The 12283-nt window shown below is 37.3% G+C and overlaps 1 protein-coding gene across 1 annotated transcript in view; it reads right to left on the reverse strand.

The window, feature by feature from the left end:
* LOC145984533 (uncharacterized) overlaps positions 1 to 4884 on the reverse strand; it is a 49401-nt gene extending 44517 nt beyond the window's left edge. Inside the window, exons 1-2 of the mRNA XM_083118186.1 lie at positions 4810 to 4884; positions 338 to 442 (exon numbers count right to left, since the gene is read on the reverse strand). Coding sequence (XP_082974312.1) covers positions 338 to 436 — 99 coding nt within the window. The 5' untranslated portion in view covers positions 437 to 442; positions 4810 to 4884. The remainder of the gene's footprint in view (positions 1 to 337; positions 443 to 4809) is intronic.
* Between the last annotated feature and the right edge of the window lie 7399 nt (positions 4885 to 12283).

The raw sequence follows: 12283 nt of genomic DNA on the forward strand, positions 1-12283 counted from the left end.
TGATGAAATCGAAATATAACAAAAAGAACTTTGACCCTGTTTCACCCTAAGGTAACAGACCTACTTTACTTCACAATAACACATTTCCGTGAGCAATGGGAAAGGTCCAAAAACAATGCAGTCTTTATAAACTATCCAAAATATTTCACTTTCTTGAGGGAGTATAGAAAGCCAAGGATACCTATCAACGTTACACGAACACAAGCTTGCCATTCACTTAGTAAACAACTGTAAACTTTGAAGCAATATTGCTCATTATAATTTTGGGCTGCATAAGTCAAGGTTATTTCATATTCTTCAAATCTCAAAAAAATAAATTCCCATTATAAATCCTTACCTCATGATCATCACACAAATACACTGACTCAGTGTAATTGATACTGTACTTCCGCAACCAGCCGTTCTTGCCCTTTGCCGCACAATCTGGGCAACGCATTGTTGTCTGAAAGTAACAGAAAAAACAAATTAGTAAATCTATTGCTTTATAGTACAGTCACGGACATTTCTGTTTTGTAAACATTTTGTTATTGCAAGTCATACTGTAAATGTTGGAATATTTTCATATCACAATGGACTGTTCAGAAAAATAACTTTTTATGGATTCCGTGAAAGATTAGTACTGGTATGGGATAATTTCAGTGTTTCCAAATACTTTTTACAAAAATAACTTTTACAAACATTTGGCACCTCTGAGATATACAATCATGAAAGAAAAAAAAAACATTTTTTATAAAACTGAAAATGTGTCAATCTTATATTAATTGTTAACATGTTCTAGTAAGGTATATTATTTACTGCTAATATTTTGTGGGTAACAATTCCGAATGTTTAATGATTTTTTGGGTACTAATTTACTATTCCACAAACAGATTTCTTCATTTTTACACAAGAAACTACTTACGGTAATACATTCCTGTAGCAAGTCTAACATCTGGAAGGTGTTTTCTGTGAATGTATCATAGCGGAAATTCATTATTTTTGTTGAAAAGTAATTCTCCGACGCACAATAGCCTTTAGCGCGTACACCTCCGTAGATTATAGTGTGTCATGCTTGTGTTTTGTCGATTGCAGGGTTTCCAACCACACCAGTTTTCCGAAAAGATGATGTGTCGTGGATGTGTGGTTAAACTCATACCGGGTGTGGAAGATCCACTGGTTTTTGTAATTGGGTACTTGAAAAAATGGGTAGCCCCACAAACTATTATTGGATAGCCCCAAAAACCATTCACGCATAACCCCACGAACCATTTCTGGCAAGGTTAGGTTAGGTTAAGCAAGCATAGTTAAAATTTTGTTCGTAAAATAATGCAAAGCTAAAAAAAAAAATCCACTTGAGTATTTTTTGGGTTACGAAGGTTGAAAACACTGCATCGACAAAACAAGCACGATGCGTGATGATCTACAAAGGTGTACGCACCATACTGTTTCTTACGCAAATGAAACAACGCAAATAAAGAAGTACTCGTAATGTGAAAAATTGAAATGTGAATACACCTTCAAGAATGTTTCGGAAAGCAGATAGGTAAGTACGAATGTTAAAAGTGACGAAACGAAGAAGTTACATGTGTTTGTGGAATAGTAAAGTTTTACCATTTTTTCTAAGTTTTATGGCAATTGCATAAAATGTGGAAATGATTGTGGGAGAAGGTTAGAAGCTTGGAGCTACATGCTATGAACATAAATTAGATATTGAATGAAATAAATATCCAGTTGGATTTGGTGCATTTTTCTTTAATCCGATACTAAAATAGGCTCCGGGCCAATATCTTACACCCTCGATTTCGCAAACATTTAAAATATTTATCAAATAAATAAGTTTCTTGTAACAAAGGGTGTTTCTAAATAGCACGGAAGGTATTTTTTTTGTACATTTAAGGCTACGAAACTTACTTTTTTGATATTGAAGTTCCTTACGTTCGCAGTGTCTATAGTTTTTCAGGGCTTCCATAATGGATGCTTGTGGGATGGGATAATTTGCAACTTCCTTATTTGTATGATGGTATGGTAGGATCTCACATATTGCACAACACTTGAGCAACCTTGTGTTGTGACGTCAGACAAGGAATGCATACGAGGTTACATTAGGTGTCATTAGCATAAATACAATGGAAAATTATTATTTAGGCTAAGAGAACTAAACCTAGCTAGCCTAACCGGAGCGAATTTACAATATAGAGATATTCTCCAATTTTGTTAATATTTCGCATACTCACTAATTTAGGCCTCACAACCACGAATCTGAAATTAAAATTTGGGGGGGTCACATCTAGAAATCGGAAAACAAGGGGGTCCATGATCTCAACCAACAATGTAGAATTGCTCATTATTTATAGCAAGATCTATTGTTTCACAACGAAATACATATTCCAGATATACTACAACCACAAGTTTTAATTATGTTTGCCTAACCCAACTGCAACTAACCTAACCTTACTGTGAATGGTGCATGACCTATGCGTGCATGGTTCTACAATGCCAAATTTTAACTATGTTTACCTAACCTAACCTTCCTGTGAATGGTGCGTGGGACTATTTGCCAATGGTGGGTGACCTACGCATGCATGGTTCTACGACCCCAAATTTTAACTATGTCTGTCTAACCTAACCTAACCTTCCTGTGAATGGTGTGTGGGGCTATTTGCCAATGGTGCGTGACCTATACATCCATGGTTCTACACTTTTGTAGCACGTAAATGGTGAAGAGACATTTTTAATCAAAGGAACTAAATCACAGTTTTAAAACTTACCTCTAATTAAAATCCACATTCCACATGCTCTTATCAATACACGTACGGTTTCTGTACAATTTCAAAGTATGCCCATGTGGACACATGTAACTACCCTCCTTTGGCAGAACACCAAATTCCATCAATTTGTTAACCAAACCATGACCATGCTCTTCTACACTCCACTTATATAACTAGAGCACATTAACAATCTTTTCATTCCTCTCCGTCATTCATAGGCATCTAGCCTAAAATTAAAAATCTTTCTCCCGTGACATCAGAACACAAAGTTCCTCAAGTGTTGTGAATTAAGTGAGACCTGGTATGGGTCGGGGAGGGTAGTATTCTGTGGAAAAGGACAACAAAGACTTTTGACATACATACTATTTTGGACTTTCAAATTAACTTCAACCTGCATTTCAGCCTGCACTTGGGATGAAGAGGCACGTTACTTTTTGAGGTTTAATTTCAGGCTTATTTCTTCGGTACCTATATGTGTTAGTGCGAAAAATAGTATTGGGGCAGGTGGATTTGAAATTATGCTAATACGTCGCAAACCATTGACGTTAGCCCCACAAACCATTGACGTTAGCCCCAAAAACCATTGACGTTAGCCCCAAAAACCATTGACGTTAGCCCCAAAAACCATTGACGTTAGCCCCAAAAACCATTGACGTTAGCCCCAAAAACCATTGACGTTAGCCCCAAAAACGGTAACACTTTACTATGACGGAGACGGATTTCTACAAATTTAAAGGAGAAAGTACTTACGCAAATCATTTTCTGTAGCATTGTTGATGTTCGGGAATGTAGTTTTGATCCATTTTAATGCGAATGCATGTGGTTTTCTACGAAAATCTATTTCCGACGCGCTATTGCTGCTGCCGCCATTTGCTTTCTGCACGAGAGCACAATACGCTCTCGTATTGTCCGTATATGCTAAATTGAACGAAAGGAGTTTTAATGGAACCTAACCTAGTAGGCATACCTCGTCCCCGTGATGGTTCGTGGGGCTATCGTGAATTTTTGGGTTATCCGTGGATGGTTTGTGGGAAATAAGGAACAACAGTAAGTACTCGTTAATGTAAGAAATAGACATTATTTTAGTTAGAAATTCATTATTTCACCTAAAGAAATGTTCCGCAATGCAGAATAGTACGTTAGCAATGTAAAAAATTGCAAAATAAATCATTGATAGGTGGCTCCGGTATAGTAAAGTAGTACCCCAAAAACCATTCACGTTAGCCCCAAAAACCATTTTCCGTAAGGTTAGGTTAGGTTAGGTTAGGCAAGCATAGTTAAAAAAAAATTAAAAATACTAGACACGTGGTTCTAGTGAAAACACGGCGAGGCTGAAACACTGGCTACGGGGTTGCATCATCTTAGCACACGGAACATTGCACTCTCATGCAGAAAGCAAATGGCGGGAGCAGAAACAGGATGTCGGACAGAGATTTTCGCAGAAAACACGCATTCACATTAAAATGGATCAAATCTATATTCAGGAACTTCCACAACGCTAAAGAAAATGATTTCCGTAAGTACTTTCTCCTGTAAATTTGAAGGAATCCGTTTCCCTCATACGATAATGTTACCAAATTGACAAAACGAAGAAGTTATAGGTGTCCGGGGAATATCAGATTTTTACCCTCAACTTCAAACGGCTTTACAGTCGTAAATACTTGTTTCCGCGCTCCAAAATTTTATTATGCACAATTAGCAGCACATAATCTTAATAAAAGAAAAAAAATCACCTGCGAAATCGAGGGTGTAAGATTTCGACACGGACCCCATACAACTACAGTATTGAAAGAAAGAAAAACCAACTGTCATCAGGATTCACATGGCTCTCCCAGTAAAGCAACGGATGTTTTACATGCATGGGTTATACAGTTTACATTCTGTTCAAGTTACAAAATACAACACAGTTATCAAGAGAAAAATGATTTGTGATGTTACGTCAAGCTGTCCATGGGACACAATATTATTTAATTTGCTTCACTTTTACATCATTAGCAATGCATTTGCAAGACAAAATAAAATAGTTCAATTCATTGCTTTGTGTTTTTATCTTTAAACTTACGATGTTTCTCTTAGACAAGAAATTATATCCTGCTGGACGACGCAGCTTAAACAAAAACACTTCTTCCAGTTTTCTACAACAGACGATTCTTTAACGGCGTGTCTTCTCACACTAAAGTTCTACTCAACCCCCGCCACTCTATGTTTAACATGTCACAAACTGTACCCAAATTGCACAGAAACTTAATTACCAAAACTACTAATATAAACATATAATATAGATAAATAATTTTTCACACAGCAAAATATACATATAAGTTTTACACAGGTTTGAAATTTTGTGCTTTTAATATTTCAAATGACGTATTAAATGAAAAGGCGGAGCTTAGAGTTCATCTTGTGTGTGAATAGCCACTTCTTTCCTTTTTGTCTTTCGGTGATCAATGTTGCAACGAGTCGAAGCTTTTGTAAAATAAAACACTAAGTTATTGGGAGCATGGATTTTTGCCACCAGATGATTTACCACAGATTTAAAGAAAGGATCAGTGGCGACTCGTGATTTTTTTTTAAATGTAAGAAGAAGTTATGGTCAACTGAGAAAGATTTTGAAAAATACGTTCAATTACAGTCGCACAAATAGCTCGTACTATCCATTGCATTTCGAATGTGTTAGGATTTATTATTAATTAATTTTTCGGGAAATTGCAGTTTTAAGTTCAATTATGCATATAATATTCGAGTTTTGGACTTGCGTTACTTATTATTCACTACACAAAATTCTGTAGAATGGCTCAACAAACGAAATGGGTTCAGCATAGAACTTGAAACGGTTTGTTTACCCCAACTTTCTATCGATTCAGTGGCGCAGGAACGGGGGGGGTACAGGGGCACATTCTACCCCCCAAATTTTTGAAGGGGTACTGTACCCCCTGAATCCGTAAAATGGCAAAATTTGTGTTTTTTTAAAAAAAAGAACAAAACAAACTTTTTTTTTGTTTAAAACAGGTTTTATTTGTTTTAAATATAGTTTTAAACATGAGTTTAAAAAAACAGGTTTTAAACAAAAGAAAGTCAACCTTTCCCCAGTAAATTATGGTTCAAGTCGTTAAAAAAAATTGTGCGCTACACAATTGTTTGGGTCTGGACGGAAAATTCTTTAAATCCCGACATTCGGGACGGGGAAAATTTTCGGGCTGGGATATGTTCGAAATTTCCCAAACCTCTTGGAATCTCGAATTCTACACGCAATTTCCATCTTAAGTGCTTCTTTTGCACTTCTGGTACAAAACTAACAATTTCCCATAAGTGCCAGACATTTACAATGCAGAAAACGTCGAGAATTGACGACTTTTTAAAATGACCATTCGGTATTTCCCGACTGCTTTGGATCCCGAAAAGTCGGGAAGTCATTCCCGAAGTCGTAATCGGGACAGGAATTTTTGCCCCAGGCCCGTAGCCAGGAATTCTTTGTAGGGGGGGGGGGCGAAGTCACACCTAGAGGGGGCAATTTCTTAATATATTGCGTCGCATTGGCAGATATAGCAGGGTACACAGAGGCACTTGCCCCCTCCCCCCAAAAGAGATAAATGGATGATATCTTGAAACTGCAACGAACAACAAAAACTTCGAGCAACATCAAATTACAATATTTCGATAACGATCTTTCCAGATTGCCAAAGAATCAGTGGCGTGCCCAAGGGGGGACTAGTGAGGGTTATACCCCACTTTTGGTCCAATATTTAAAAAAAAAATAACGTCAACGGCAGGAAAATATGGCAAAATGAGGAATGACTACTTAAAATTGTAGACACAACCCCTCCCTTTCGAAAATCCTGGGCACGCCACTGCAAAGAATATAAAGTTTAACATAAATAAGCTAATAGGGACTGTGTCTACTTGATATTTACAGGTCGATAATGTTAATAGATGATTAATATGTACCAACAGATTTGGGCCTCTCTGCAAAACTGATTAAGAGAGCCCTTTATAAATCATGCTTCATAATGATTCCCTCTAGTTTCCAGTATGCAAGATTTTTACTCACAAAGGTATCCAACAACACCATTGAATCCAACAACACCATTGTATTGTGTTATGCAAGAAAAATCGAATTAATTAAATAATAATGGTTACATATTATCTACACTTTGATGAATTGTGTAAAAATTTGTAATACATTTTTTGTACTTGCTAAAACATTAAAGCATGGGTTCCTTAGTCCACCACGGACTCTATTTCCTTCAAAGGGGAGACTCTTGCATCACTACAGAGAATGTTTGCCTACTGGCTACGTTAGCCATTTTGCAAAATATTGTGTGAATTGTATTATATGAAGGGCTCGGTGCAAGAAGGAGCTAACCCTCAAAAAGTTGTTTTCGAGATATTAGCATTTGAAAGTTTGAAAAAATCCATAAATCTGAGTTTTGTTTGTATTATTGTATAGTTGATTTCAAAAGCATGTCTGAAGTTTCCAGTTTACATGGACACATTCAAATGTGGTACAATTATTGCAAAGATGATTAAATTAATTTTTTTTCAGTTCATTGTTTCCCATTGTTGGTTAGATCCTTATTGCATCACAATCTTTGGTGTCAGTTCTGTGGAATAACATAACCTATGCATTTATTGCTGCCAGATCTAAGATATTGTAAAACACATGTACCGGCCATTTACGTGATGAAGCACGGACTGAATATTTGCGTGCCATTTGATCAACAACATCAACAACGCATTTAGTTTTGTTGTAATACTTGATTGTTTCTGAGAGTTTCTTCTGGCTTTGCAAATCTACTTCTACATCTGAATGCACGGAGCTTAGGAGTAGAACATTTTTGTTTGATTTAGTTTGGTATGCACACAATGTAATGTCCCCCTTTTTTAGCAAACATGTTTCACACACTTCTGTTCTAATGTTCACAATTTCATTAGGAATCTCCTTTCTATTTTTCTTCATAGTGCCAATTAGGCTTGTCTTCTTCTCCTTTAGCTTTTCAGCGAGTTTTAACGATGCGAAATAATTGTCAGTATTTACATTTCTACCCGGATTTAGATAAGGTGAAGTAATTCTCAATACAACATTTTCAGCTACAGTAACATTATCATTCCTTGAGTCATCTTTCCCAAGGTACGGAAAGGCATTGCACATATATTTGGAATGTACGTCTACTAGCATCCAAAATTTTTGGCATGTACTGTGTAAATCTACACCTCGCTTTCGAAGGAAACAATTGTTCGTCAACTGTCAGATTTTCCCCTGGAGTGTCCCCTGAGGACACATTGGGCCCGTTCCGAAAGTCGCACGAGTTTAACGCGTTAAACGAGTTATGGTAACTGGCCGTTCCATAAGTGCTTCCGTGCGTTTCGTGAGTTTCATTATGCTGTCCCAAAAGTCGCATTCCGTGCGTTTCGTGCAAGAACGAGATACACCAAACGCACGGGCCAGGATGCTGGTTTGTTCCGTGAAAATCGTCTGCTCTTTGCAGACAAAGCGCGTGCTGATGGATTCAAACTGCACTAGTTCGGAAAATGTATTATAATTTTAACAGATAGCGATATGAAGCAACATGCACAAGATAAGTATGCCTTGACCGTTCTTAGAATGTGATTAAAATGAGTAACAGTGGCCATAATAAGAGTTTATTTTTGCCATAAGGACATTCCTTCCGTTGACGCCATGCGGAAACTTTCTCTAAACAAAACGCTGCGCCTGCGCTTTCGCCTAGAGTGTCCCATAAGTCCGTAAAATAACTGGTTTCACCAGATTCACGAGCCCAGTTATTTTCGTTGAATGCGTTCGTTTCGTTAAGACTTTCGGAACGCACCCATTGTCTAGAAAACATGCTTACAAACTGTAGTGTTCAAACGAAACTGAGTCTTCACTTTCTCCTTATCAGCTTCGACAATACGCCAACATAAAAGAGAAAGGAAGAATAGGGGTGGAAACTATAAGTAACGTTCCAATCGAGAAGCGGTTTTCCATTGAAATACATTAGCGGTCAAAATGACCGGCAACGGCGCTTCTAGGTAGAAACAAATATTTCCATTAGTATTATATTTTTTCTAAATAACGCATAGCAGTAATAATGTACTGCAAATTTTAGGAAAAGTCACAAAATTTCAACGCACGAAGAAAAAGGTTTCTGTACAAAGCAGAAAATGAAATTTGAAAAACTGTCAAAATGACCGGCTTGGCGCTTCTAGTGTTAAGGAGATGAAAATTGTTTAAAATGTGTATGGAATGATGGAATCAGATTGCTTCTCAAGACAATTACGCTGCAGACGAATGCTGCTTTGCGTAAAGGGGGGGGGGGGTACACTTTTCTAAAGAAGTGGTCGTGTCGATTAAAAGATACAAATATTCATCAGAAGAGTATATGACTGACCCCATTTCCTTTTGAATATTTAAACTTGAATTTTCTGAAACTAAATACTTACACGAACGAGACGAGACACGACAGACCAACTCGGGGGCTACAATGTACTCCTGTACCTCACCCATATTTTTCATAAATTTGTATAAGAGGGTGTTGGGAAAACTATACTTAAACCTATACATTAAGATATTTATTTTTTAAAAAATAAGAGTGCCGACTAGCCTATCTGAGAATGAGGTGAATTTGGAAGAAGTTTTCATAACTTCTGAGTGGAAACCGAAAGAAAAATAAGCACCAACAAGAACGAGAAGGACTTCACCACACAGAAGACGAGATAAGGCTGTGACAATTCTCGACGCATCGCATCGCGATATCATTCTTAGGTGAAATGAAATTTTTCCTAGACATTTAAACAGGATGCAACTTGCGATTTTATCAGAGGGGGATACTTATTTTTACCTATGTATTAGGTATACTTATAATTGTACATTAATTGCTTAAAATCTAATTGTGATATCGAATACAACACAAACAACGCCATTTTATGTTAAACTCTTAAAGTTAAATTGTAAGAAAATTACAATAGTCAGATGAAAGCACGAGATAAATGAGACTCACTGCAGGTTCTATTGGTAGATTTTGGATTGGATTCCCAAGGTCTTTGAGTGAGATGGGAATGTTTGATAAATTGATTTGGTTTATTTTACTTCGCATTACTGCCACTTTTGGCTAATCGCGAAGATGGGGATGAGTGATGATATGATGAAATTGATGGACACTCAAAAATAACACCCATGGGCAGGCCAGGATTCGAACCTGGGACCTCAGGCGTCATAGCGCGCTATGCTAACCCCTCTTTTTTTTTTTTTTAAAGGAAATACCCCTTACACGGAGGTATCCCCCACCATTCACTCTTTCTCACTTTTACACTCTTCAATTCTTACATTTTCTTTGTTTCTTATCAACTGGACGAACACAAATACCCATGCCTTACCCGGAACTCGAACCCAGAACCCCTGGCGTTGTAGCGCGCTGTGCTAACCACTCCGCCACGGAGTCCGGCGAGGTGTGAATGTGTTTTGGATTTTCTTTGTAGATGCGAAAATATTTAACTGTGACGTGCACATGCTTTTGTTTACATTAAAGTTTACATTTTCACATAAACGAGAAATTGACATACCCTAAAACACACGCATGTATCTGCATTTAATACCACTACATACGAAAATAAACCTTGGCCGGCTCTTCACATTGTCCACCAAAAATTGAAAAGAAAGAATAAACTTTTGAGCGTATGGCTTTTCTTGCTTCTTCTGAGAGCTGAAGTTATTTCGGTTTTGTAAATGTATCGAATGATATTAGTTTCAGTACTTGAAGAGCGTCATTAGGTACAGCTAATTATATTACAAATAAATGATTTGTCAAATTTTTCACAAAAATTTCAAAGTTAGAATTCTTACGAGTTGATTGGGAACCATCTGAACTCAATTTCTTTTATTGTTTAATATAACGCCCTATAGATGTTTGAGAAAATACCAAATGCATGGCTTCTAAAAGGCATTGGATGTGATACACATCTGCCATAAATTGTTTAAAGATATTTTTATGCGTAGCTATGGGACTCTTAAAATTAGAATGAACTGAACTGAAGTGGAACTCTATATAATGTAGTTTCTATATCCAGTGGGTGGGAGATGATTATTTCTGGTTGGGGTGGTTCAAGATCCCCCTCACTCCTGATTTTCCGTTCCGTGAAATCCAAATAAGCCCAGAATGAGGTCCAGAGCTTAGCCTTGTGTGTTTCAGAATTGTTCTGATTTTTAAATCTGAATATTTATACAAATTTTGCATTAAATAACAGGACATTCGTGTGTGCTGTTCTAACAGAGTATTTCTCATATCTTCACATTATACCTAGGTATCAAGGACGTTTTTGTGGGGGTCCATGGGGTCCGGACCCCTCCCCCGAAAGACTTATCAAGTAGTAAAACTAAAATTAACAAAATATAATTGTTTAGCATTTGTTATAAACAATTTCCATCAATGCCAATACCATACTTGAACAGCGTAACAATTAAAAGTTAGGGTGCGGCAGAACTATCTCCCGGATTTCGTTTGTGAATAACAAAGCAACGATAGATGTTATGCAAAACTTTATTGCATAGTTGGAAAGAACAAGGTTTACCATTTTGTTGCACATTTGCAAAGAACAAAATGTTCCAATTTTGTCAAAATTGCCACAAGCCACCATTTTGTGTGACATAGTTGACTGTTTTAAAATGATATCGTCCAAATGCCGATCTGCACAGTGTACGCATTTCTGAAGTCTCGCCCTGAAGTTCTGCATTACCCTTCTAGACATGTCTGGTCGGTACTGCAGCTCTTTCCTGTCTGATACCATTTTCAGATCATTGGCTGTCCTCGGCCTTCCTTGGTAAACTTTAGTCTTCAGGTACTCCTACAGGAACAAGTCGTAGGTTGCCAGCTCCAGGGAACGATTTGGCCATGGAAGGTCACTTCGAAGTGAGATCAGACGCCCTGGAAACAATTCACGTAGCACGTTCACGCGTGCTTTGGCACCATCCTGTGGGAACCACACAGCCAATTTGCCACGTTCGTTCGATTGCGGCTGCAGGAAGTTGCGTAACATCCATACATAACGGTCAGACGTTACAGTAACTGCGTGCCGTCTTCCTAAAAAAGTAGGGGCGTTCATGTAGTTGTCTCGGTACATATGGGAAACAAAATGGTAATCCTTGTTCTTTCCAACTGAAATAAAATTTTGCATATCATCTATGGTTGCTTTGTTATTCACGAATGAAATCCGGGAGTTATTTCTGCTACACCCTGAATACTAGATGGTTATCCTAATTATTATTGCGACACGAGATTGGAGCCCCAAATGTATTTCTAGATACGCACCTGTGAAGTAGTATGTGTGTGTGTGTATATGTATATACACATATACATATAAAGGGTATAAAGGTATAAAGGGTGATTCATAAAGTGCGCAGTTTTTGAAAATGGAATAACTCAGCCAAAATTGCATGAAAGTTGACATTTTTATTTTTATTATTTTACACATTCACTACGATTTAATAATTGAAAAGTGAAAAATGATGTCTGGCATATGTCCATATGGCATATTTCTTAGTTTCGCAT

This window comes from Lepisma saccharinum, chromosome 2 (assembly GCF_977018435.1).
Source record: "Lepisma saccharinum chromosome 2, izLepSacc3.1, whole genome shotgun sequence".
Lineage (NCBI taxonomy): Eukaryota > Metazoa > Arthropoda > Insecta > Zygentoma > Lepismatidae > Lepisma > Lepisma saccharinum.